Below are 27,985 nucleotides of genomic sequence, written 5' to 3' on the forward strand. Positions count from 1 at the left end.
CGAAGACCTGACCACACATTGTCCACTAGTGAAGGAAAACTAGCTGCTCAACCCAAAGATAGAAACCTTTGTCAGGAATCTCAGGTATTCAGAAGGTGAGCCAGCTACCATTCTTAAATTTTCTGACCACAAAACTTTTAAAGGTTTCTCTGTAGCTTTGGTGCCTGTCCTGGAACTAGCTCTTGTAGACCAGGCTGGCCTTGATCTCACAGAGATCTGCCTGCGTATGTCTTCTGAGTGCTGGAATTGAAGACATGTTGCCACCACCGACCGGCTCAGGGAGAATCTGTAAACAAAAACACAGAACTCTTTGGCATTGGATGCATTGTTGGCGCCACACTGCACGATTCTGAAATTTTCAGTAAGACTTCCCTGATTTTAGTTGCCGATTCTGAAGGTCTTCACTCAGGCATCCTGGAAATGCTTCTCTGTCTTCCTGAACTTTCAAACTTGTGATATATCTCCTTTTCCTCTTCCTAGAGCACGGTCATGTAAACAGATATTGATTCCCCTCAGGCCTCAACAAATGGCATAGCAAAGTAGGACTTCACTTTTCCCCGGGGAAAATATTCAAGAATTTATTGGTAATGTCCTTCAGAGAGCTGGTTGAGCAAGGGTTGGAGAGAGAAGGTTCCTATGAGGAAGAACCCTTACTCTGAGGGCATAAAGCTTTGTGACGTCGCCCCCACGTGGCGGCAGGAGGCGGTTACCATCGCACGCAGTGGGAAGGGTGAAGGGCCGGTTCCCTCTGAACCATGAAGCTCTGTGCTGTGAAGCCCTGGTAAATATTAGGGCACAATGGGAGATACGATGTGACCATGGTAGGGAAAATGGGTGAATCTAGTGAAGAGAATGATGTGTGGAGTGAGGGACTATCAGCCGATTCAACGACAACTATTAGCTCCCTTTCTTTCTTTTTTCTTTTTTTTTTTTTTATTAAAAATTTCCACCTCCTTCCATTTTCCTCCCCCTACTCTCCCTCCCCCCTCCCAGTCCAAAGAGCTGTCAGGGTTCCCTGCCCTGTGGGAAGTCCAAGGTCCTCCCTCCTCCATCCAGGTCTAGGAAGGTGGTAGCTCCCTTTCTTAACAAGAATCCTCTAGAGATTTCCCCTGACTTTAAAAGAGAAATCGTCCTGTCTATATGCTTTCTACTGAGTCACAGAGGGAGCATAGAGCTATCACTTTTCTAAAGTCAAATTAAAAAGGTCAGTTTTTTATTTTGTGGATTTGCATTTATATGGCTATAGCATTGAGATCTGGATCATTCATTCTTCTGAACTTGTCATTGACTTCCATGTGAAGCTATAGTCATCAAACACCAATGCGTGTAGTTCAGACTGTTGGAGTTATAGACAACATCTTTTAAAAATGTGAAGACTGAGTACTAGATCAAAGGGGACAACTGTACACAGCGCAGTTTTCTGGGTGGTAGCCAGCCCGTGGTCACTGAACTTGTTAGGAAGCAGACTTTTAGCCCAATTGTGGTGGTACGTGCCCTTAATCCTAGCACTTAGGAGGCAGAGGCAGGGGATCTCTGTGAGTTCGAGGCCAGCTTGGTCTACAGAGCGAGTTCCAAGGCAGACTCCAAAGCTATGCAGAGAAACCTTGTTTTCCCCTGTATTAAGGAGGACCAGGCCTCTAGCACTTGAAACTCTTGTAGACTTAGATGTACTGCCATCTGGGGGACCAGGCTCCAGAAGCACAGGGCTTTGACAGGCATATCCAAAAACAAACAAAAAAGTAAAAAAAGAAAAAAATATTTTATTTATATGACATTGTGGGGACAATGTCTATAAGCCTGTTTTTATAGCTTTGTTTCAAACACTGTTTCCATCTTCTAGGACAATGAAAGCACACATCACACTCCTGATATTTTAGAAGAACCATGTCATTCTGATTCTAGACCACCAAAAGGAAGGACAAGGTATTGTTCCCATTTCATGTAGGAAGGGTAAAATGATGATCAAAGTTTCAACTAAGTATGAATGTAGGTATCAAGAATAAAATAGAAAGTGAGGGGGTATATAAAACATTTTTTTCTTGAACAGATTTTCAGCAATGATGTTCTTCCTCAGACTTAATGAAGATGACTGCAGTTTTGAATTGGCAACAATATAGGAGTGGATTGTGAGGCCTCCTGGTCTACTAGATTTTAGAATTATGGATTATATGCTGTAGACACACTGAGTGACTTAGCTATATAAAATCTTCAGACTCATGTATATGCCTTTCAATGAGGATACAATTAATTCATTTTCCCTGTGTTAAGGAGGACCAGGCCTCTAGCACTTGAATCTCTTGTAGACTTAGATGTACTGCCAACTGGGGGACCAGTCTCCAGAAGCACAGGGCCTTGACAGGCATATCCAGAATTGGTGAGGCTAAACTTTTCTATCTGATGGGGGTTAGGAAAAAAAGGCATATACAAACTCTCCTAATAGTTTCCTTCTTTATTCTTTCTCTTCTTTATTCTCTCTCTCTTTGGTTTTTCTCTCTCCTCTCATGTTGTTTTACAGTTTTTATACCCCAACAAAATCTTCCAGGCAGTACAAGAGTCAAAACAGTTGTAATTCATTTTTCAAGTGAATGGTTATAGGTAAAAACATGTTTTTTGTCTCTCTCATATGGTTAAACATTTTATATGCTACAGGTAAAAAACAAATTATCCCAAGAAATTTAATATAGATTAACCATGCAGCAAACAAAGTGCTTTTGTCAGGTCTTTTACTGGAAGGCTACATTTTGCAGTTAAAAAGAAAGGGCCAATTTGTAGATGGAGACTGTTCTTTTGCTCCTAGCCACCCAGACTCAAATAATAACACAGAAACTATATTAATCACAACACTGTTTGACCCCCTTAGCCCAGGCTTCTTACTAGTTAATGCTTACACCTTAAATTAACCTATTCCTATTAATCTGTGTATCACCATGAGGCTGGGGCCTACTGGTAAGGTTCCAGAAAGTCCTTCTGCTTTGGCAGCTACACGGCATCTTTTGGCTCCACTATATATCTCTATATATCACTTCCAGCCTGACTCTACTCTTCCCTGCCATAGGTCAAAGCAGCTTTATTCATTAGCCAATAGAAGCAACACATATACAGAAGGACATCCCATATCATCTCCCCTTTTCTGACTAAATGAAAAGAATGGTTTTAACTTTAACATAGTAAAATTACATATAAAAAACAGTTATCAATCAAGAATTAATTAAAATATTTAGTCCATTTACTTTGGCAAATTAAGGAAAATACTCTCTCATCTATCCAATTTTTGTGAGTCTAAAGTTTTATATCTAATATATCTTTTATCACAACTAAGGAAAACTATAACTATAGCTATCTGTCTTTAACTCTTCAAAGATCCCAGAAGGGTATAATACTATCTAAATAAACAGGAAGTGCACTGTAAACAACTAGCAAAATTCTAGAATTGACAGAGACATCTCACTGCCTGGACAATCACTCAAAGCTCTTCTCTAACACTGGGGCACCCATTCAGCCTACAGGCCCATAGTATCTGAAAGACTTTTTCATGAAACAGGAATTTCAAAGATCTGTTCAGCCTTGCAATTCCAGTCTATCATTTGCTTTCTTCTGTGTTCTGCAGAATGTCTAGTAGCTTCTTCTATAAAGCAGGAACCTTGAAAGACCATCCCATCTTTTGGAAAGTTCAACAGTTACTTTTCTGTGGGTCCTGCATGTCCAATTCATATAGTGTGCCATAAAACAGTCCAGGAAAGAGCAGTTTTTTTTGTCCAAATGGTTGGCTGTGTCACATTGAAGGCAAATTCCATAATACGTTTCTTCAATGCCCATCAACCTCTCTGAAGTAATTAGTGCTGCCAGAAGCAGGCATGTCTCACTGTTAAGAAAAGCCTAAGTTCTTAAAACATTTTAAATGTCTTATTCCGTAAGTCTTTGAAAGTTTTGAAGAATACCTATCTGAAATGTATCTCTGTAATCTAGAGAACCTAACTAATATGACTACAGGTTTGACTATTATAAATGACTATCAATCTGTATTTTTAACTCATATTACATTTTCAATGGGCTTCACAAACATAATACCTTAAATAAGAGTAGAAATATATATATACACAGTGTAACAAAAATAAAAAATCAACATTAAATTTCTATTAGTAGACCAAGATCCATACCAATGCAAAGTATTCATTTCTATATCATATCACCTTTAAATGAAAACAAACATCTATAAACAATCATTTTGGGAATTTCAGCAGAGTTTTGTCCAAACTGCTTCCTGCTGTTGGTTGGGTGAAGTACTTTTAGGGTTCATGGAGACTTTTCACGGGTTCTTGTTCCATCAAACCATATTAGCCTGGAAGAAATCCATGGGTTCTCATCTTCTGTGGAAACAAAGGCTGAACCTTTTTTCCAAAGCAACATATCCTTAGACCCAAATTTTGAAGTCAAGATATATTGATTTAATTATATTGATTTAACTTAGCAGTCCCAGAATCAAATGTCTCTCTGTAATCAAAAAATTCAAAGAAAATATGTTAATATAAATAATCCAGACTCTCTGTATATTTTCCATATCTTCTTGCCTCATTTTTTTATTTTATTTTTATACTTTTAATATTTATTTTATACTCTTTACCTTTAATCTATGACTTTCTGTACTTTTTCTTCTCTCTCGTAAGCCCATGTACATTTAGCCAACACTGTGACCCATTCAGAGGTCTTTTTTGTCCGAATCTGTTTTGTTGTGTAATTATCATCATTTTAAAATGATAAACAGCTTGGTCAGAGCGGCCCTGAAAGCTGGCTCTGCCTCTCTTGGCCTTTTAATATTACCATGTTTACCACCAGCTCTGCGATCCATGCTCACTGCCCCAGCTCCAAGGTTGCAGCAGATCTATGTCAGCGTTAAGCAACTTGTAGTACTCTGCTGACAAGCCCCATGAGCAGAGTACATGTAAGTGTAGGAGCCCTCAAAAGAGTGAGAGCCACTGTCTCTTAAAGAAGCCATGCAATTTTTGCTACTAATGCAGAGTCAGGAAGCCTTCTTTTAAAGAAGCCGTGCCTCTGCTCACTGCCAGCAAACAGAGCCTATGTGGAAAAAATGTGGCTACCAAGAATTTGTGCTTGGTTCCTGTTTTTGTGGCTCTAAAAGTCCTCTTTTTTACTTTTTAAAGTTTTTTTAAAGATCTTACATGGATCTATGGATGCCATTTTGTAAACAGAGGCTGTTTTGTTTTGTTTTGTTTTGTTTGTTTTTTGTTTTTGGTTTTTCGTTTTTTGTTCCCGGTCACCCGGACCCAAATAATCACACAGAAACTATATTAATTACAACACGGTTTGGTCTATGAACTCAGGCTTCTTATTAGCTAACTTGTACATCTTAAATTAATCTGCGTATCTCCATGAGGTTGTGGCCTACTGGTAAGATTCCAGCATCTACACGGTGTCTCTCTGACTCTACCTACTCTCTCTATATATCTGCCAGCCTGGCTGTGCTCTGCCCTCCCATAGGCCAAAGCAGCTTTATTAATTAACTAATAAAAGTAACACATATACAGAAGGACATCTAACATCACCAAATACCTTCTTACTTATCTTGAAAGGTGATTTTTTTCTTTTTTTTAAAAAAATTTATTGCTTTATAAACAATACCTTTCAAAATTTCCACTTCCTCCCCTCCTTCCATTTCCCTCCCGCTCCCCCATTCCTCCTCCTCCTTCCCCCTCCAGTCCTAAGAGAGGGCAGGGTACCCTTCCCTGTGGGAAGTTCAAGGCCCTCTGCCCTCCATACAGGCTTAGGAAGGTGTGCATCCAAATAGAATAGGATCCAAAAAAGCCAGTACATGCAGTAGAGACAAATCCCAGGGCCATTATTATTGGCTTCTCAGTCAGCCCCAATTGTCAGCCACATTCAGAGGGTCCAGTTTGATCCCATGCTTGTTCAGTCCCAGTCCAGCTGGATTTGGTGAACTCTCATTAGATCAGGCACACTATCTCAGGGGGTGGACCAACTTCTTGTGGTCTGACTTCCTTGCTCATATTCTCCCTCCTTCCACTCTTCAATTGGACCTTGGGAGCTCAGTCCAGTGCTCTGATGTGGGTCTCTATCTCTATCGCCATCTGTTGCCCGATGAAGGTTCTATGGTGATATTCAAGATAGTCATCAGTCTGATTACGGGACAAGGCCAGTACAGGCACCCTATCCTCCACTGCCCAGGGTCCTAACTGGGGTCATCCCTGTGGACTCCTTGGAACTCCTCCAGAGCCAAGCCTCTTGCCAACCCCAAAATGGCTCTCTCAATTAAGATATCTCCTTCCCTGCTCCCATATCTGTTGTTCCTCCATCTCAACCATCCCACTCCCCCAAACTCTCCCCAACCCTCCCCTTCTCCCCTCTGTCTTTCCCTATCCCCTTCCCTCCACCCCACCTCACCCCCATGCTCCTAACTTTTGCCTGGCATTCTTGTCTGCTTCGAATTTCCAGGAGGATCTATATATGTTTTTCTTTGGGTTCACCTTATTACTTAGCTTCTCTAGGATCACGAACTATAGACTCAATGTCCTTTGTTTATGGTTAGAATCCACTAATGAGTGAGTACATACCATATTTAAAACTTTGTTTCAGCCGTGATGCACCCAAAACTTGTGAACACATGTTCCAGCATTAAGATTAAAAGAATTTAAACTACCTGAGCTATTAGGACTCCATACTTAGTCATTAAATTGAGCTGCAATCCATCCTTAGGTGAGACTCACAGTCCCTGACTGTGAAACAGATTCTTGTATTTATTTTTATTCACCAAAACTCTGTATAAGTTATTATTATTATTATTGTAAGGTCATGGAAAATTTTAAGAAACTTTGCTTCCTCAAAAGCTGGTTAATACACCGGGTTCAAGAAACTTTGCAACATTAAGAACTTTGCAAAAATAAATGTCCCTAGCAGTTAGCCACCTGTCGACACTTAGCTTTGTGGTCTAGACAGAAGCAGGAGTAACTGCTGGCTGGGGCTGGGGAGTGGGGAGTGGCGAGGGAACAGAAACAGAAGTAGCCGCTTAAAGGAGGAAGGGGGCAAGGAGAAATATTCCACACCCTCCGTTTAGCAAGATCAACCTCCTTGACACAAAGTAAACCTGGCTTTCTTTTTTGCCTATGTATGTCAACCCCAAATGAGATACGGGGGCTTTTCTCCCTATTGCACTGTGTCAAGGGGAGTGGACGAGTCCCCAGCCTAGCTGAATAGTGCGCTGAATAGACCTTGCTTTTGCATTCTTCACTTGACTGGATTCCAGTGCTGGTCTCTCTGGGGGTCTCAACTTCGGAACAACATTTCATGTGTTGGCAGGAAACCCCAGGAACCCCCACCAGGACCCCCGAAGGTTTAGAGGTTTGTTTTGATACTGGTAAGAGATATGTATGTATGTGCTGACTGTCTGAAAGTAATATATATGTTTCTCTAAACTCTTTGACCGAGGGAAAGAGAAGTTCTCTGGGGGAGAGCAGCTCTCTGGGTGAGAGAACAGACTCAGGCTTTTTTGGGAGAGAGCAGGACTGAATGATAACCGGGCTCCCACAAATTAGACAGTGCAGTTTAGGGAGGTGTTATCATTTTGACAATCCGCAGGTAAAAATGCCCAGTAGAATGGGATGTTTCTAAGAGACAAGCACACTATTTTACAGGCAATAGAGATCTCACCATATCTACTCACACCCTGCTAAACAGCAGAGAAAGAGGGCTGCAGCAGACATGTAAAGGCACAACAGAAACAAAAGACATTCCCGGGTCTGCAGTCCTGTGACCTTGTCTAAATTAGATTGGCTCATCAGAGGATTATTTTCTGGCTGACTGACACTGGAACTTCAATTGCAACTTGCTGCTCCTCTGACATGCCCAACAGTTTAGATTATGTCAGGGTTTTTTTTTCCCCTTATGACACCAGGAACAAAAAATTGTTTTAAGCAATCCTAAAATTAATATTCAACCAGATAACAAATTTTTTTATAGTAATAACTGATGGGATTAAACCAAATTTTAGGTGCTTCAAAAGATAATAAAAATACTGATATTTTTCTGGTGTGGGAAGCCCTTCTATGTGTTGCTTTTATTGGTTAATGGCTAAATGTTTTGGCCAGTGGCTTAGCAGAATAGAGCTAGGCAGGAAAACTAAACTGAATGCTTGGAGAAAGAAGGCCCAGTCAGGGCAAGTCATGTAGCTCTGCTAGAGATTGATACCGGATGAAAACTTGCCAGTACCCCACAGCCACATGGCGATACACAGTTTAATAAAAATGGGTTAAATTAAGATGTAAGAGCTAGCTAATAAGAAGCTAGAACTAATAGGCCAAGCAGTGATTTAATTAATACAATTTCTGTGTGGTTATTTTGAGGCTGAACAGCTGGGAACCACAAGCGGCCTCCTACCACATTATTCATTTATGGTTATGCATATTTATTATATGAGAACTGTATTAGGATTTTTATGTAATTACATCTTTTTAAAAGTAAAACTATAGAAATTCACATTTTGTGTAAGAGAAAACAGAAGCTCTGGTGGATTTCTCCAGCATGATGGTTTCCAAAGACTGTATCATAATGAACATTAAGCTACAGACATGAAATTAAAATAAAAGTCACAGAAAGTTGATGCAGGAATGTGTTCAGCTATAAGGTATGTCCTACTTCTTGTCTCAAGAATAAAGTAGTCTGGGTGGTCAATATAGAAATACCAAACTTTTAGTATTCATTATGTAAATAGAGAGGACAGCTAACGCTCCAGTTTTTAGGATGCCATTCCCCACTAGAACTATGTTTATCAGGAAGGTGAAAAAGTGTGGTCGTTGTGTATGTGTTTCCATGTCACTTTATATGTTATCATATGATAAGAATTACTAAAATAAGAATAAAGGGGCCTCATGAAGTTGCATTCATGACTTACTGTTCTCAAAATGAAAATGGTTTTTGTGTCTTTATGTTCAATGTATTTTAAGTCATTACTGGTGGTTGGGAATGGGAAGATAAGTATTTTTCCAACTGAGCTGCTTTTAGTATTATCCCAGGGACCCATGGTATGCCACCCTATTTAGAAGAAGCAATACAAGGATGAGCAAGAAGGCCTTTTAAAATACAATGATAATATTAAACATCCTTTGTACCAAACTGTGTGTTAACTATATATATTTGTTTTCTAAACCAAAACTTTAGATAATAATACAAGTATGAGGGGAAAAGAAACACAATTTCTCATTTCTCTCAGAAATAACCAATTCCAAGGTGTTTGATCATTTATGTCAGCATAATCCCAACCCTGAAATCTTGAAGAAATTCTGGTGTAGACAGAGAAGTAACTTTCTCCTCACTGAGAATAGAAAGTTGAGAGATGAGACACAGTGAAGAAAACCTGAACCGTCTCTCTAATAATGAGATGGATGGCGAGTGTCAGCAACCTAACTGACTATGAAGGAATCATCAAGTTTTTCACATTCCCTTTTGGATGAAGAAAAGGCAACAGGCTTTTTTTTTGCAAGGAGATACTAGGAATTCCCAAGTCACTGCACATGCAACTCAAGGGCAGCCATCAAGGTCTTTAGTCCATGTCCCTTTTAGAGATGAGTTTGTTTCTCTGTCATTCTATCTGCACCATATAGTGACTTCCGTTAAATTGTGAGTGAACTTGGGAGTTACAGGCACTTAGCACGTAACCCTGGTGGCTCGATTTCCCCTCCTGTGTCCCTACGCTACTGACTTCAGTGAAGATATTTGTTTGCTCTTCTAGCATCCAGCCATGGCTTGGTTCCAGGTGATACTGTTTCTCTTTGCTTTGCTGCTGCAATCGTTGCCCACAGAAGGAAAGGTAAGTTTAAGGTGGGAACATCCTCTCAGAGCACGCGACAACTTTGGAAAAGGGCGGGCCACTTTGAGAGCAGAAGAATGCAGAGTGTCTGATAGGTGGCAAAGTGTCCATGGGTGTCATAGAACACTTCACTAGAAGGCGGAAATAGGGGACTAAGTCTTTTGTTCCATCACTCATGGCTGTGGTGGCCTGCAGTCACATGTGCCCTTTGGATACTTGAAAAGCCAAAGTATATTCCAAGGAGAAGGTTCACAGGTGTGAACAACATAGCACAAGCCCAACAACAACAGACTGACTTCACTAGTATTCTATGGTCAAGAAACAAATAACACTATTTCATAGAATTGGTTAAATAATAAATAAAGTTCATAGCACTGTTGTTAAGAATTACCAGACTTGCTGGCTGAACACAGTAGAAGTGCATTCTCTACAACTGTTGGGGCTAGTAGTCTGAAATTGAGGTCTCTCTGGTGGACTTAGGAAGGAACTGATTCTTTTCTTTCTCTTACAGTGACTTCTGCCAATTGTTGCCCTTTGACAGATGGCTATGTCACTCCAACCACTTTCTTCATGTTAATATAATCTCCTCTGTGTTTCTCATGAAATCACTGGGCCTGAGATTCAGGTTCCACTTGGGTACTTTAGGATAATGTTGTGTAAGATCCTGAATTGATTACTTCCGTAAAGACATTTTCCTCCCAGATAAGACCATATTTATAGATCTCTTGAATGTGTTATGTGTTATTTTTAAGGGTCAATTACTCAATTTATCACAAATAAATATGTTACTGAAATTCACTTTTATACTTTGAAAGGTCATCTCCACTTAAAATCACATGTCACTCACAAGTCATATTTTAAAGAGACAGCATGTTATATGGATTTAAAGAGCTAACTAATTATGGGTCTTCTACTCCAAGTATTTTCTATGTTGTTTGTTTCTCCCCATTTCTATGTGATTGCTCAGAAATTAAATTTGCATTCTCTATTTTTGTATCAGTATATTTACTCCTTTTTTATTGTTTACAAATAACTGGACTTGTTTCTACAATATTTTTGTGTTTACCAATGATCTTGGTATTAGTACATAAAATATTGTTACTGTGTGGAATCTTGAATGCAGACCCCCTATTTCACACATGATTTTATGCTTTAATGATCCCAGAACAAGGTCAGTCATCTTTGTCAGTGTGTATAAGGCTCACAGATGGAGTTCTCCTTCTGACCTGGAAGCATGTGGATGTGAGATACTAGCATCATTGTTGTCACTTTTCATACTCTTCTATGACGTTTAGAACTCAACACTAGCTAGAAATTAAGACCTTGATAGCTGTTCAGCTCTTATTTCGCATTCATAACTGTAACCAGTCTGAGTCAAATTCTTTTTTCCCAAATAGTTTATATTTATTGGACATTCTTATACGGCAGATACTGCACTAGGTCCCTACAATATTTTTTCCTTTTTTCACTTTTTTTTTAAAAAAAACCTCAGTCTATTGAGCTGTATATTTTTTGCCACTCCCCTTCTTTTCTCTCCCCTCCCCTTCATCTTTCTCCCATGATCCCCATGCTTCAAATTTACTCAGGAGATCTTGTCTTTTTCTACTTTCCATGTAGATTAGATCTATGTATGTCTCTCTTAGGGTCCTCATTGTTGTCTACGTTCTCCGTGATTGTAAATTGTAGGTTGTTTTTTCTTTGCTTTTTGTTTAAGAGCCTCACTCAATATGATGTTTTCTAGATCCATCCGTTTGCCCGCAGATTTCAAGATGTCATTATAATAGTCAAATTCTTAGACGGGAGAAAGTTTGCTTCTTATTCCCCAGGTATATATATAAACAGTTTCCCATCTTTTCTCCCTTAATGATTTTCCTTCGAACCCTCACGATTTTATTACTTCCTGGTTTAATTCTTGGCCCTCATTTCTAAAAATCATTATCTAGTGAGATGTCATTGGGTTTTGGCACCACTAACTGCTTACTGATAATCTCTCTCAGCATGACTTCCTATGTTTCTCACCAGTCTGATGAAAACTGTACATCTTTTCAAATCCCAACTAAGAATCATCTTTTGTGAACTGTTTGGTATCCTCAATAAATTGATCTCTCTTTATATATAGCCTATCAGATTTGAAGAAGTCATATTTTTTATGCCTTATGAACTCTGTAAGAATAGATTCTGATTTTTGGTAATTTTAGACTTGATGTGTATCTTACTTTCTGACATCCCCAGTAAAACTTTATTAATACTCATAAAAAAACAATCACAACTATTCATAGAATTTTCATGACAAAGCATAATGGTGTAAAATCAGAAAGGATTTCTTACCCTAAGGAACCAATTTTTTAATGTATTTTAAACACATTTTTAATTGATTTTATTGAGCTATACATTTTCTTTCCTCCCCTCCATTTTTCTCCCCGCCCCTTCAACCCTCTCCTATGGTCCCCATGCTCCCAATTTACTGAAGAGATCATATCTTTTTCGACTTCCCATGTAGATTAGATCCATGTATGTCTCTCTTAGGATTTTCATTGTTGTCTAGGTTCTCTGGGATTGTGAATTGTAGGCTGGTTTTCTTTGCTTTATGACTAAAAGCCACTTATAAATGAGTACATATGAGTCTGGGTTACTCAGATGCTTTCTAGATCCATCCATTTGCTCACAAATCTCAAGATGTCATTTTTTTTCTTTTTTTCTTTTTTTTTTGCTGTGTAGTACTCCATTGTATAAATGTACCACATTTTTCTTCCTTATCCATTCTTCAGTCGAAGGGCACTTAGGTTGTTTTCTGGTTCTGGCTGTGATAAACAATGCTGTTATGAACATAGTTGAGCACATGTCTTTGTGGTATGATTGAGCATCCTTTGGTTATATACCCAAAAGTGGTATTTCTGGGTCTTGAGAAAGGTTGTTTCTTAATTTTCTGAGAAATTCCAATTCTGATATCCAAAGGGTCTGTACCAATTTGCACTCCCACTGGCAATGCAGGAGTGTTCTCTTTGCTCCTTATCCTCTCCAGCATAAGCAGTCATCAGTGTTTTTGATTTTGGCCATTCTTACAGGTTCAAGATGGAATCTCAGAGTTGTTTTGATTTGCATTTCTCTGAAGGCTAAGGATGTTGAGCATTTCCTTAAGTGTCTTTCAGCCATTTTAGATTCCTCTGTTGAGAGTTCTCTGTTTATGTCTGTACCCCATTTTTTATTGGATTATTTGTTCTTTAGTGACCAATTTCTTGAGTTCTTTATATATTTTGGCGATCAGTCCTCTGTCTGAAGTGGGGTTGATGAAGATCTTTTCCCATTATAGCCTCCCATGGTAGTCTGCCATTTTATCTTGTTGACTATGCTGTTTGCTTTATTGAAGCTTTTCAGTTTCAGGAGGTCCCATCTATTAATTGTTTCTCTCAGAGTTTGTGCTACTGGGTTATATTTAGGAAGTGGTCTCCTGTGCCAGTGCATTCAAGTGTACTTCCCACTTTCTCTTTTATGAGGTTCAGTGTGGTTGGCTTTTTGTTGAGATCCTTGATCCATTTGGACTTGAGTTTTGTGCATGGTGATAGATATGGAATTATTTTCAGTCTTCTACATGTTGATATCCAGTTATGCAAGTACCATTTGTTAAATATGCTCTCTTTTTTCCATTTTATACTTTTTGCTTGTCAAAAATCAGGTGTTTGTAAGTGTGTGAATTAATATCTGTGCTTTCGATCTGTTTCTATTGATCCTCCTGTCTAGAAACCAATATTTTTATGTTATGAAGTTATTTTAAGTCACATTTTGAGGATAATGGAAACATGGGAATGTCTGATAATTCTGGGATTGGTCATTGCTGATGCTTGACTTTTGCACCCATTGTTCAATATGAATCTACATTTGTGCTATACCTGTAGTTCAAGGCATTATCTAATAGTCTCTGTTCTTAGGAACACAAAGCAGAGGTTGAAATGGACAGAGGGTAGAAAATGGCCAATGCTGTGTAACCAGAAGCATGAGGATAGAAACTTAAGAGTCTTGAGGGAGTTCAGTGTTGTGAGGAACAGTCAAGTAACTTATTCCAAAGTACCAGAAAACCTACTATGAGTAGCGTGTCTATTAGATTACTTCAGAATCTTGCTCACACCCTTGGAACATTGCACCTTTGTATAAATTTAAGCTTAGAACCTGTCCAACAACCAAAAGTCCCATTCTGCTCCAAGATTTAGCTGCCACATGCATATAGTCATGAAGATAATCTGAAAATATGAACACTGGCCCAATCACGTTTTACTAATAAACTGATCAAAGTAAGAAACATTCCATTTAAAAGATGAACTTGCTGCCCTCTAATTGTGTGGGAAAATTTTGAAAATATTTAAGAAGTACGTATTGAACAACCTTGGAAAACATGCTGCCTAATGGTTTCGACCATGTGCTGGATGGGGGATAGGAACTGAGACTGAATCTGCAAGTCCTATCGCCAAATGCAGATGCCACAGAGAGTGATGTTCTCTTTAGCCTATGGATCATGGGGTTCCCTCACCATACCTCACTGTGGTTTGACCAAATGCAAAAGGAGAAGTCTTAGGTCTTCTGCTATGAAGTGTTTGATGACAAAATGTTCTCATTTTTAATCTAAATTTTTGATATGTATTATGTTCCCCCTCTAGCAACTCCTCTCAGATCCTCACCATCTCCATATTCACCCAACTTCATGTTCTCTCTCTCTCTCACAAAACAAAACAAAACAAAACAAAAACACAACCAAAATCCAAAATGCAAAAGCAAAACCAACAAAAAACAAGTCAAAATGTCAAAACAATTAAAATCATAATGGCATCTGTTTGTGATTGGCAAACTATTCTGGGGCATAGGGCCTGCCCTGGAGCACAGTTGTTGTACTCACTGTGGAAGTTTGAAGACTATTGGACCCCTTAATCTTGTAGGATATGACACTGTTAGGAGGCGTAACTTTGTTGAAGTAGGTATGACCTTGTTGGAGGAAGTGTGTCACTGCGGTGGTAGGCTTTGAGGTTTCCTATGTTCAGAATACTGTCCAGATAGACAGTCAACATCCTATTGTCTGCAAGCTAAGGTGTAGCCAACGCAACGCCTCTCTGGATACCATCATACTTCTCACCATGATGATAATGGACTTAACCTTTGAAACTCTAAGCCAGCCACCACAATTAAATGTTTTCTTTATAAGAGTTGCCAAGGTCATGGTGTCTCTTTATAGCAATAGCAAAAATCTTAGCTAAGACACGGATACTCCATTTCAGAAGATTGATCTTTTTTTTCTTTGCCAGAAGATAGCTACTTAGTTAGGGGTGGGACTCCATGTCAAGTTTCAGTTCTCAAGCCTGGGATTTTTGTTCGGTGAACCTCTGCAGATCTTTTTTGTATTGCCATAGTCTCCGTGAGTTCATATGTGCTTTGCTCTTGTGTTTGGAAGACACTTTTTCCTTGGAGTCACCCATCACTCTTGCCCTTAGCATCAAGTTTCTTCTTCTGCACAGATCCCTGAACCTTGGTGGTGGTGGTGGTGGTGTGTATGTGTGTAGGGGGGGGATTTCATTTCAGTCATCTCACTTAGGGTTGCGTGTTCCAAAGTCTGTCACTCTCTGCACATTGTCCTGTTGTAGGTCTACTGAAAGGTCTCATCTACTGAAAGAAGAGGCTTCTCTGATGAGGCCTGAATGATGCACTGATCTGTGGTATAGTGATCTGTCATTATTTTATTGTTATCTTCCTGGACCAGAATAATAGTAGGTTTTCCCTTAGATCACATGACCCATTTAGTCTCAGGTTCTTTGCCACTTTAGCATTGTCAGAACTGGGTTCCAGCTCATGGAGTGGGCCTTAAGTTCAATCAAAAAGTGGCTTGTTACTTTTATAATATTGACATCCTATTGCACCAGTCTAACATGCAGGCACTGTTGTAAGTCTCATGGTTTGTATCTGACCAATATTGATCACCTTTATTCTCTTGTTCATGTTCAGAGTACCTCCCCGAACTTCCTCTTATAGGATTGTATTAACACACACATACACATCCACATCATTGAAAGCTGAAATAAAATCAGAAACTATCATTTGTGGCCTCAGAGGAATTTTTGTCTAGAAATGAATTACTCATCATTTCCGAGTCTTCTGTCTACTTATTTTTATTAAAATTGTTGATGCAGATGTATTGGTATTGCTAAGTAACTCATAGTTCCCTTTTCTATTTGGGCGATGTTATGCGATAATAGTTTTAAGTGATTTTTGTTGTTGTTGTTGTTTTCGAAGTAATTTCTTCCCTGTCTGTCGTCCACAAAATTGTTAAAAGTAATTTTCCTTCAGGATCCAGCTTTTACTGCACTGTTAACCAGCCAGCTGCAAGTTCAAAGAGAGATTGTGAATAAACACAATGAACTGAGGAGAGCAGTTAACCCCACAGCCAGCAACATGCTAAAAATGGTAAGAGACTGTGGTGGAAATGAGGTGAGCCAGCTGTGGGGGGAGGAGCCACTGGAGGTGGCTTAACATTATGGTTAAAAATATTCCTTACGTCTGTAAGGACCAGGCTTCAGCAACTCATTAATTGGGAGGCGGGAACAGCAGAGTCAGCACACTCAGTTTGACTTTTCTGTCTGAGGGGGTAAAGCTTAACTATCTGTGGCCAGCGAAAAAGGGAATAGCACACACACACACACACACACACACACACACACACACAACTTTAGGATTTCTCTATTATCTCCCTCTCATCTTTTTATTTCTTTTATGACCTCTATCTAGAAATATCCCTTCTGTGTATTTATTTTTTTCCCTTACAGCTTAAAAAACCCAACAGATTTTTTTAAACAATATAAAAATTACAGTGTAGTTACATTCTATTTATTTATTTATTTTTATAAAGGAAAACAAACTATTTTTTTTCATTTTACATACCAATTCCAGTTCTCATTACCTCCCCTTTCCCATTCCCCCTACCTTCCCTCCACCCCACCCCATATCCATTCCTCAGAGAGGGTAAGGCACATTGCTTTGGGGAAGGTTCAAGACCCACCCTGCTATATCTAGGCTGAGCAAGTTATTCATCCAAAGAGAATGAGTTCCTCAAAGGTAGTACAAGCAGTAGGGATAAATCCTGGTGCCACTGACTGTGGCTCTGCAGTCTGCCCCATTCAGATAATCCAGTTTGATCCTATGCTGGTTTCTTCCCTGTCTGACTGGAGTTGGTGAGCTCCTGTTAGCTCAGGTAAACTGTTTCAGTGGGTGTCCCCTTCATGGTCTTGACCTCTCTGCTCATATTCTCACTCCTCTCATTCTTCAAATGGACTTTGGAAACTCAGTCAAGTGCTCCACTGAGGGTCTCTGTCTGTTTCCATCAGTTGCTGGATGAAAGTTTTATGGTGACATTTAAAATATTCATAAATCTGACTACAGGACAAAGCCAGTTCAGGCACCCTTTCTTCTCTTAGTTGGGGTTATACTTGTGAATTCCTGGGGATTTCTCTAGTGTCAGGTTTCTGACTAGCCCTGTAATAGCTCCCTTAATCAAAAAATCTTTTCCTTGCTCTCATTTCTGTCCTTCTTCCTTCTTGACTATTCTTTTTCTTCAAGTTCTTCTCCCTCCCTTCCTCTTCAGCCTTCCCTTCTACTCCCACCCCCATGCTCCCAATTTTGTCTGGTGATCTTCTCTATTTCGACTTTCCAGGTGGATCTATATATGTTTCTCTTATGGTCTCCTTGTTACTTAGCTATTCCAGAGTCATGGACTATAGACTGGTTATCCTTTGCTTTACAGCTAGTATCTACTTATGAGTGAGTACATACCATATTTATCTTTCTGGGTCTGGATTACCTCACTCAGGATTTTTTTTTCTAGTCCCATACAATTGCATGCAAATTTCAAGATGTCATTGTTTTGTACTGCTGAGTAGTACTTCATTGTGTAAATGTACCACATTTTCTTTATCCATTCTTCAGTTGAGGGGCATCTAGGTTGTTTCTAGGTTCTGGCTATTACAAATAATGTTGCTATAAACATAGTTGAACAAATGTCCTTGTAGTAAGATTGAGCATCCTTTGGGTATATGCCCAAGAGTGGTATTGCTGGGTGCTGAGGTAGACTGATTCCCAGTTTTCTGAGTGGTATAGGAGATCCTTCTGTATTTGTGTTGTTTTCATTGGTTAAGTAAAGAAACTGCTTTGGCCTTTTGATAGGGCAGTACTTAGATAGGCGGGAAGACAGAACTGAATGCTGGGAGGAGAAAGGCAGACAGGGAGAGCCGCCATGAAGTCGCCAGGTCAGAGACACTGAATCTTTTCCAGTAAGCCATAACTTGTGGTGATACACAGATTAATGGAAATGGGTTAGATCAGGATGTGAGAGTTGATCAAGAAGAAGCTAGATATAATGGGCTAGGCAGTAATTAAATTAATACAATTTCTTTGTGGTTTTTTTCGGGGGGTAAGCTAGCCGGACAACAGGAAGCTGAGAAACTGCCATACTGATTTCTAGAGTAGTTGCATTTCCACTAGCAGTGGAGGAGTGTTCCCTTACTCCACATCCTCTCCAGCACAAGCTATCTTTGGTATTTTGATCTTAGTCATTCTGACTGGTGTAAGACTGTATTTCAGAGTCATTTTGATTTGCATTTCCCTGATGGCTAAGGATGCTGAAGAAAGAAAGCATCTTCAACAAATGCTGTTGGCACAACTGGATGCCAACATGTAGAAGAATGCAGATAGATCCATAACTATACCCATGCACAAAACTCAAGTTCAAATGGATTAAAGACCTCAATATAAATCTGACCACACTCTACCTGATAGAAGAGAAAGTGGGAAGTAGCCTTCAATGCCTGAACACAGGAGGCCACTTCCTAAATATAACCCCAGTAGCACACATACTGAGAGCAGCAATAAATATATAGGACTCCTGAAACTGAGAAGCTTCTGTAAAGCAAAGGACACAACCAATAAGATAAAAAGATAGCCCAGTGAATGGGAAAAGATCTTTCCTAACCCCACATCAGACAGAGGACTGATCTTCCAAAATAGATAAAGAACTCAAGAAATTAGACATCAAAATTCCAAATAATCCAAATGAAAAATGGTGTAAATAACTAAACAGAGAATTCTCAACAGAAGAATTTCAAATGGCTGAAAGATACATTTTCTTTTTAGTTAATGGTTACAATGAATACACGTTAAAAAAAAGAAAAACATTTTTCTCATTTCCATTACATGGTTAAACATTTTACATACTACATGTCAAAAACAAATTATCCTCAAGAACGCACATACATTCATGTCTGAACAACTTATTGCAGATTAACAGAGGGTAAGCAAACAAGGTATTTTTCTCAGCCAGTTGTCTTACTGGCTGGTTGCATTTTGAGTTTAAAAAGAAAAGGTCAATAATTTTAATACTTATTTCAGAAGGTAATATAAAAAATCTCAAAAGAATAACAAATACAAACTTTTATATATGAAAAGGAATCAGTCAGTATTACCTTAAATTGTCAGGGTGCACACCAACACATCAACAGTCTGGTTTTTTATATCAGGAAGTTGAGACAGAAATGGGTACAAGGAATCACCTTGATCACCGACCCATCCTAGCAAGAAAGACATGTGAGCTAATAAAAACGTGGCTGTATTTGTTCTTGTTTCTTGACCTCAAAGAGTTTCTCAATCAACTGCCTTCCTAATCTTTAAACTGTTCCGTAAGATTTTCTATCTCAAAGCCATAAACAAAGACATCTTAACTTAACCTTAGTCGTTATGTAAAGCTATGATGCACACCGAAACCTATGAACACATCTTCCAACATTGAGACTAAGAGAACTTAAGCTAGCCTCGTCTGGGGAACAATTGCTTTTCTTAATCATTAACCTAAGCTACACTCTATGTGACTCCTCAAGAGAAACTCCTAAGTTCTAGCTGGTGACACTTCCTTGTTCTTAATTTCTATCCTTTGCAGTGCCTGCTTTGCCAAGGGTGGTGGCAACACCATATCCTGTCTTTACCTATATTAGTTTTCCCACTAAACTAACCCCTATCATAATCCCTTACTGTATTTGTTAAAACCCTTAATCATCAAAATTCTATCTAAACTAACATTATTATTGTACAAAATCATTGTTACAGTTAAACAGCACAGCTTAGGAGGAAGTCATCCTCATGACAATCCACAGGGAAAAATGTCCAGCAGAGCAGAATATTTCCGTGAGATAATCACACAAAATTAAAGGCAATGGAATTCTCCCCACACCTGTTGATGTCATGCCAGATACCAGAGAAAAATGTCAGCTGCAAATATGCCAAGGCAGCCATAGCAAGAGACATTCTGGATCTGAAACCCTTGGGGCCTTGCCTATCTGAGATTCACCCATCAGCACACTGCGTCTGATCTCCTGAAACTCAATTGCCACCTGCTGCACCTCTGACATTGCTGCCCACAGTTCCTGCTTTGATTTTCTTTTTTACTAATATATTTATTTATTTATTAATCATTCATTCATTTATTTATTTAATTTTTATGTGAGAAAGAGTCCATTGTTCTCATTTTTGACATGGCTAAAAGACATTTCAGGTTTTTTAATCTTATAATAAGTTAGGCAGAATTAGAAACCAACCCTTTGAGAATCTTGTGTGAAACATTTTGTTCGTTGTCTTTTCTTGGCACGCATCAAGGCATTTTCTGTCTTTCAGGGTCTCACTTCTTGAGAGGATGTGTTTTTCTGTGTTTCTGTCTGTGAGTGTGGCCACGCACAGGCATTAGATTCCCACTAGAAGTTGGTTTATGAACAGCGATGAATCAGTGGTCAGGGGTGCTGGGAACCAAACATAGGACCTCTGCAAATGGGCAGTAGGTTCTCTCAGTCACTGAGCTATCTCTCCCTTCTCAATACTACACTCTTCTTAATATACAATACTTTCCATCACACAATGCTAATATCCTTTTATCCCACCCAAGCCCATCTCTTTCACATGAAAGTAATAGGCATCAAAGAACTTTGGAATAACTCGAACACCTTATAATATTAAAATATCATTCCAGTGCTTCACATGTATCAGTATTTGCCGTCATTCACAAACATCATAGATTTGGCTTTATTGTTGAGTATTTTGTCCTTTTACACAACTTTGATGGACTTCTCTTCAGGTGGAAACAAAATTAAAACATGAAAAAGAGGCATTTTAATAACAGTGATAATTAGAAAAATCTTCCAATGAACTTTTAAAGTTTTGCTAACAAATCAAATTATATGCTTTCGTTATGGTTGGATCATTAGATGTAGTTTTCTTTTTCTTTTGATATTTAGGAATGGAGCGCAGAAGCAACTACAAATGCTCAGAGGTGGGCTAATAAGTGTACGTTAGAGCACAGCAATCCAGAAACCCGAAAAACCAGTACGTACTTTTATATATATGACTGCTTCATAACGTGAATCAATTCAACAGTAGCAGGTATTTCTAGGATAGTACATTAATAATTTGCACATAAATGGTATCAATGGTCTCTTTCCAAGTCATTTATTTATGATTTAGATATAATTATAATGCGGTTCATATTACATATCTGTTTATAGTATGCAACATAAACATATTTGCATATATTTTGCAAATATAAATATATTTGTTTATATTATGCAAATGTTTCATGTGATTATCATTTGTTCTCTCCAAGCTCAGAAGCACAGCAGAGCATGTGGCATCCTTTTTTACAAAAATCCTCAAATTAGAAAAACAACATTAGGGAGAAAATGACAGGCCAGAGAACACACTAAAGTCATGTCACACTAGATGTTTTTCTTGACGCTTTATCAAATCTAATCACCTGCCCCCACATTTTGATAATACACAGCTGTTCAGTATTCTGATATCTATTTTTATGATATACATCTGATTGTGTTCACTTGTTCATTAGTTTTGCTGCAAAATACTTGATGTTTTGAAATCATAATCAAAAATCATGTAGACTGAATATTTTAAGGAAGCATGCAAGTGTTGACCCCTTCTCTTTCCTAGGCCTGCATCACAATGCTGAGAGCACACAACACATACACATGTAAAGAACTTAGTGCCGAGTTAGCTGCAGCTTTGACAGTGCAAATGGAGAAGAATGGAACATTCTCCACTTAACAGAATGGAGCATTCACAACCGCTTCAGATATTTGCATGCTTAGGCCAGCCTAACTGTCTGAGATGACTGTCTTCTCATATGATTAATATATTAATTATTAATCTATTAATTTGTTAATTAATCTAAGAAGCAGGCACCATGCTCCCTCCTTAACCAACAATTACCCAGCATAGGCATTCTGGCTGAAGTACAGCATTTTGCATGTGTATAGTCAATTTATTTCGCCGTTGAATGTTTTAATGTTTTCCTCATAAGTATTTTTCTTCCCAGGTACCAGATGTGGTGAAAATCTCTATATGTCAAGTGACCCTACTGCTTGGTCAGACTTAATTCAAAGCTGGTATGATGAAAGTGAACATTTTACCTATGGTGTAGGGCCACAACCCAATGCGGCTGTTGGACATTATACTCAGGTGGGCATATGAATGAAGATGCTATAGTAATAAACACTGTAATGCAATGACGAAAGCTTTGCCAGCTGATGACCCATCCCTATGTTCAGTTTGAGGAGACAGGCTGAGTGGGTGTAATACAGTTCTGCCAGTTCATTGATTCCTTAAGATATATTAATTTATGCCCAGGGTTTGAAGAACTAATAATAAGAAAGCATGCAGTATATCCTTTCATTACAAGTGGATAAAATAGTGATCCCACAGAACATGTTTGGTTTTAAAAGGTATTAAAAATAAAATGTTATTACTGCGATACTCAAAATAAAAATTTTATGTGGTAAATGTTAATGACTATTATAGCCACGTATTTATATACTATATAGGTCAATATTTATTTTTGAATATTTTACCACTTTTCTATTAAACATCAATGCATTTGTCTTGTAGATTGTTTGGTATTCAACTTACAAAATTGGATGTGGAGTTGCTTACTGTCCCAGTCAACGTACTTTAAAATATTTCTACGTTTGCCAATACTGTCCTGCGTAAGTATGCACTCCAGAATTGTGTGTAATTTTACCTGCAAACTAACATTTGAAAGCTCTTATATAAAGCAAACCAGAATCAGAAATGTAACCCCACCGAGTGAAGAGCAAATGTCAGGGTTTTAGTTTGAAGATCGAGGCAATGCTAATTTGTCAGAGAAGAGTGCAGTTCCATAGTTCTGAATGTAAAGATCTAAGATCTCCATCTTCACTGGTAAAATGATGTCCTTTCTTTCAATTATCCTTCCTTAGGTCCTTCATTCAAGGAACTTTGTATTGTAAATTTTTCTCGGGTTTCACGTTATCTATTTTGCTAATTTCACACTGCAGGACTTTGCATTTTTAATGCAAGCATAAATGAATTAGGCAGTTGTCTTGCAAAAGGGATGACCTTAATTTCACCTTTTTTTTTCTTTTCAAATATTTCAATTACTTGTTACCTACAAAAGAGGAAAACCTTACATCATTCACACAAACCTTGCTATTCCACGTGTGTAACCACAACACACTTTCTGTTTTAATTCTACTTACTCTTTGGAAAAGATGGGAACCACGCTTCTTATCAGATTTGTTGAGTGATGGTTACTCAAGTGAAAGAAGACTCGAGTAGGAGAGCTTTGAACTCAGAATTTGTTTCTCTGCCAATACATCTTTTAGCGTTTACTATAGAAAGTTCACAGACCATGGAGATTTGTAACTAAATTTATTCCTTGATCATAAAAGCATCTCATGAGCGGATGCAAGAAACAAGATACAAGAATGGAGAGTGGGAGGAAGCTGGAGATGAACTTACAGCGCTTGTCTAGAACCCTCATGGTTTGTTTCTCTAAGTGTGTGCTCAATACACCGAGACTCAATGGTGTCACCTTCTACTCTTGTGTCACTTGCACAATTAGGATTTAGATTCCGACGTATCTTCAATCTCATGGTCCACATGGTAATGATCATCCTAAGTCAAAAATTCATCCCTGCAAGATAGCATCCCTTGAATGCTCGCACAGATCTAAGCTTTGCAAACTGACATTCTCTTCATAGTAACTGCAAAATTCTCATACATGAAATCTCTTTAAATACAAGCTAGAGCGGCTTAAATACATGCTACTAGCCATGCACAAACAATATGAACTCACTCTCAGCCAGACAACAAATGCTGAAACTTTATTTTCGATTTTAGAGTAACCGTGGACTAGCTCAGCTTTCCAATAGAGTATATTAGCAGTTTTCCTTTACCACTGCCATTTATGAGATGTTCTTTCTCTAGAGTGACAGGATTCCTAAACCCACGCCTTAGTAATGATTTCATCTGTCTGGCAATGAAGGGGACAATTCTAGATGCAAGTTACCTCCATTTCCTCACTTAGTTTGATGAATGATTGTGGTTAGAGAGACGGTGTGTCATTGTTGGCCTTGGTTGTCACCCTGACACAGCTGAGAAGTTTCAAATTAAGGAATTTCCTGTATTAAATTGGCTCGTGTCCCTGTTGGTGAGGCCTTTTTCTGATGGCTAATGTAGGAGGGTCTAGCCCACTGCTGGCCATGCCACCTTTAGGTAGGTAGACCTGGCCTGGAGGAAAGGTAGCTGAACTCGAGTCAGGGTGCAGCCTGTAAGCAGCATTTAAATCTCCACTGTGTCTTCTTCTTCAGCTCCTGCCTTCAGGTTCCTTCCATGACTTCCCTCCATGACAGACCTATGAGTTAAATAAAACCCTTCCCGCCCCCTCAAAGTCTCTTTTAGTCATTCTTTTATCTCAGCAACAGATAGCAAACTAGAAGAAAGATGCTCACGTGTGAAGTGTGTTCTTAATTGTTATTGTTGTCTGAGTTACGCTATGGAAATCATTATTTTCAGTTTTGCTTATAAAATAATGTAAACAAAATTGAAAATCGTGCATGACCATGTACATATGCTCACTGATACTTTGGTCTATAAAAGAGCAACTAAGAGAAAAATAATTGTATGTTTTAACTTTCAGGGGTAACAATGTGTTGACAAAGGCCACTCCTTACAAGCAAGGGGAACCGTGTGCTAGCTGTCCTAATAACTGTGACAACGGACTATGCAGTAAGTGTGATGGGAGCCACTGGTGGGTCATCAAACAGTCAGTATGGTATTTACCTGGAAAACTGTAAAATCAGCTAAGTGATGTATTCTTAGAAAAAGAAAACAATTTACTCAGGAGAGGCGCTAAAATAAGTATTTTATACACTTTACTAACTTGTATTTTATTTGTAATGAGAAGAATTTTACCTGCACTACATAATGGATCTTCTACCCTCAGTGAGAGTGATGTGCAGAGACTATTCACCGTGCACGTCATTCACGTATTGTTCTTTAAACTTAATATCAACAGGGGGAGGTAGGGAGGGGAAGGTGGAGAGGGGGAGGTGGGAAGGGGGAGGGAAAAGGGAGGCGGGAAAGAGGTGGAAACTTTTAATAAATAAAAAAAAAAACAAAGCATGGTGCTGGAGAAATAGCTCAACAATTAAGAGTATTTGCTGTTCTTGCAGAGGGCCTGGGTTCCATTGCCATAACTGATCTTAATGGTTCATAACTGCCCATGACTCCAGTTTCAAGATATCTGAAGTTCACTTCCAGGTACCTGAATGCAGGTGCTGGACATACAGACTTGCAGGCACACATATTCTCATAACTTAGAAAATTCAAATCCTGTATACATGCATGAATTGAGATCATGTTTTTCTCTTACATCCCTAGTATTAGTCTTCGAGTTCACTATGTTGATTTTTTTTCTTTCTATAGTATATTCAGAAACATACTATTTACTTTTAAAATGGTCATTTTTTCCTATAATTAGGTGGTAGGTTGTTTGCAAATACTTAATTACAATATCCAATCTGCATACACTATTGGCTTAAAGAGAAAACATGGTTACAAATGAAAGAATAACATAAACCCCATATATCTTATTTTTCATTAATAGAAACAGGTGTAATTATTGGGCCCCAGCACTTCAGATGCTTTTTGTTTAAATTACTGTGAATGACAGAATTGAATCCCTCATTGAGGTTTTTACCTTTCAAAAATGTTCACTTTTATTGAGCATCATTCCTGACTCAATTCTATGGCTATAATTTTAAAATAGTAGTATCAAAGCTGCAGACTAATAAGAAAATGTGTTGAATAGCTATACCTCTGCAGAATTCTACTTGCTAAACAGGAATATACCCTACTTTCAGTGAGTATAAAACAGGACATTTTAAATAAAAGAAGGTGTCAGTCATGTTTCCTAAAACCTTCTGGCAGCAGGATACAGAAATCACAAATGGGAACAAAGTTCAGGAGCAGTGGGGAAACAGTTTAAATGCTGCAATGGGTATTGTTGCCCTGTGAGTCAAATGAACAGGGCTTGAGTGCTGATTCCATGCTTGTCAGGAGCAGATGGACTATACCTGCTTGGTTCCTGCTCCAGACTTCGAAGCAGAGTTATTGGGATGCTATGTCCTTGAGATTGTAGGAGGGCTTCAAAGAAACCATACCCAATAATTGTACTTTTAAAAAACAGCATAAGAGTAAGATACCATGCGACAGCGTTCACATAGAGGATTCTTTTTTTTTTCTAATTGATTTTATTGAGCTATACATTTTTCTCTGCTAGAGGGATTTTATTAGGGGAAAGGGAATGTAAAAAAGTGGGAAGGGAGACTGAGCTCTGAGGACAGGAGCAGCAGAAGAGAAGAGAAGAGGCAAAGGGAGGAGAAGGGAGGGGAGGGAGAGAGGAGAGAGAGAAGGGGGAACACAGACAGACAGAGGAGCAGAGAGAGAGGGGGAAACAGATAGACAGAGACAGAGAGAAAAAGAGAGATAGGAGGTGAGCAGGAAGTGCTCTTAGGCTTTGTGTGGCTATAGCTGAGGATTTAGCCTGTCAGAACCCCAACGGCAGGCCAGTACTAATACCCAATAAATAATCAACTTTGAGGGTCTGAGTAGTTCAGAGGAAAACGTGGCACACTGTCCTTGTTTCAGCCCACTCACAAAGGGCATTTACTCCTAAAAGTGCAAAGTTAGGTTTCCAGAATGTAACATCTGTCTTAGAAGATTAGCCACAAATGTGATCTTGGGTACTTGAAATGACCGAGTTAGGCTAAGAACCTGAGTTTATGATGCACTAAAATAGCTACATGTATCTAGTGGGTTCTGTATCAGACTCAGCAGTTACAGATATGCTTATATCTCTTTATCTCTTTGACTGCCAGGAGGTATAAGTAAGTAAACTCATTTTAGAAATACGCCATTGAATTAAAAATAAGAAAAAGTAATGGGTGAGCCAGTGAACTCAGCCAGTGGGTCTTCCCTGGGTCACTTGAGACCACCACAGTGGCAATGATGCTAGTGTGTTTCTCATGTCTACCTCTCCATGGATGTTTTAATCCATGGGGGGGGGGCTTTTCTTCTGCTACTTTTCTGCTTTTCAGATAACGGCAATAAGTTAACCAAAATCTGTTTTCATTGCAGCCAATAGCTGTGAGTTTGAAGATTCCCTTAGTAACTGTGAGGCCTTGAAGAAAACAGCAGGCTGTGAACATGGTCTGCTGAGGGAAAAGTGCCAGGCTACCTGCCTGTGTGAAAACAAAATCCATTAACATGTTCAGGGCACAGCAAGACGGACTTCATGAAAAGGGGATGCGGTTTTCAGCTGAGGCATGCCAGGGAAACCTAGAGGAGATTAGCGCCAAGTTGGATCCCAAATGACAAAGCTTTTCCCTCCCTGGATTTACACGGAAGTCTCTTTCATCCAGCTATTTAAAAAGGTGTCATTTAGGATGACAACTTTGGATTATGACCAAGTTTGGTGCTGTAAACATAGTGGATAGAGTTGGATGCAGAATTTTGAAAGTTGTATGAACACAGGTCATCATTCATCACTAGAACTTTGAAAAAAAAGAGCTATGTGTGTCCGAAAGCAACTTGCAATAAGATAATGGACTGTAATAATGTCACCACCAGTCTATTCTACAGTGTCTCCCAGGATGAAGCTTGACATCTGAATTTGTCCTATGTCCTTTTAATTAATCACAAGTAAGCATCGTTTTCAATAAAGAACTTCGGCAACTACACAGATGCAATTTT

General features: G+C 38.8%; 1 protein-coding gene across 3 annotated transcripts; it reads left to right on the forward strand.

Moving 5' to 3' along the window:
- Window positions 1-678: 678 nt before the first annotated feature.
- On the forward strand, window positions 679-27,972 carry LOC125405921 (cysteine-rich secretory protein 2). Of its 3 annotated transcripts, XM_087898008.1 has the most exons (9): window positions 679-781; window positions 1,841-1,923; window positions 9,758-9,835; window positions 16,160-16,276; window positions 21,139-21,226; window positions 22,230-22,372; window positions 22,799-22,896; window positions 24,870-24,958; window positions 27,371-27,972. In XM_087898008.1, the coding sequence occupies exons 3-9, from the start codon at window positions 9,767-9,769 to the stop codon at window positions 27,496-27,498; spliced, it is 732 nt and encodes a 243-aa protein (XP_087754134.1). In that variant the 5' UTR covers window positions 679-781; window positions 1,841-1,923; window positions 9,758-9,766; the 3' UTR covers window positions 27,499-27,972. The 3 variants fall into 3 exon arrangements, with proteins under 3 accessions (XP_087754134.1, XP_087754135.1, XP_087754133.1); XM_087898009.1 differs by lacking the exons at window positions 679-781; window positions 1,841-1,923 and adding an exon at window positions 7,124-7,387; XM_087898007.1 differs by lacking the exons at window positions 679-781; window positions 1,841-1,923 and adding an exon at window positions 7,124-7,371.
- The last annotated feature ends 13 nt before the right edge of the window (window positions 27,973-27,985 follow it).

The sequence above is a fragment of the Myodes glareolus genome, chromosome 18 (genome assembly GCF_982192425.1).
Source record: "Myodes glareolus chromosome 18, mMyoGla1.1, whole genome shotgun sequence".
Taxonomy (NCBI): domain Eukaryota; kingdom Metazoa; phylum Chordata; class Mammalia; order Rodentia; family Cricetidae; genus Myodes; species Myodes glareolus.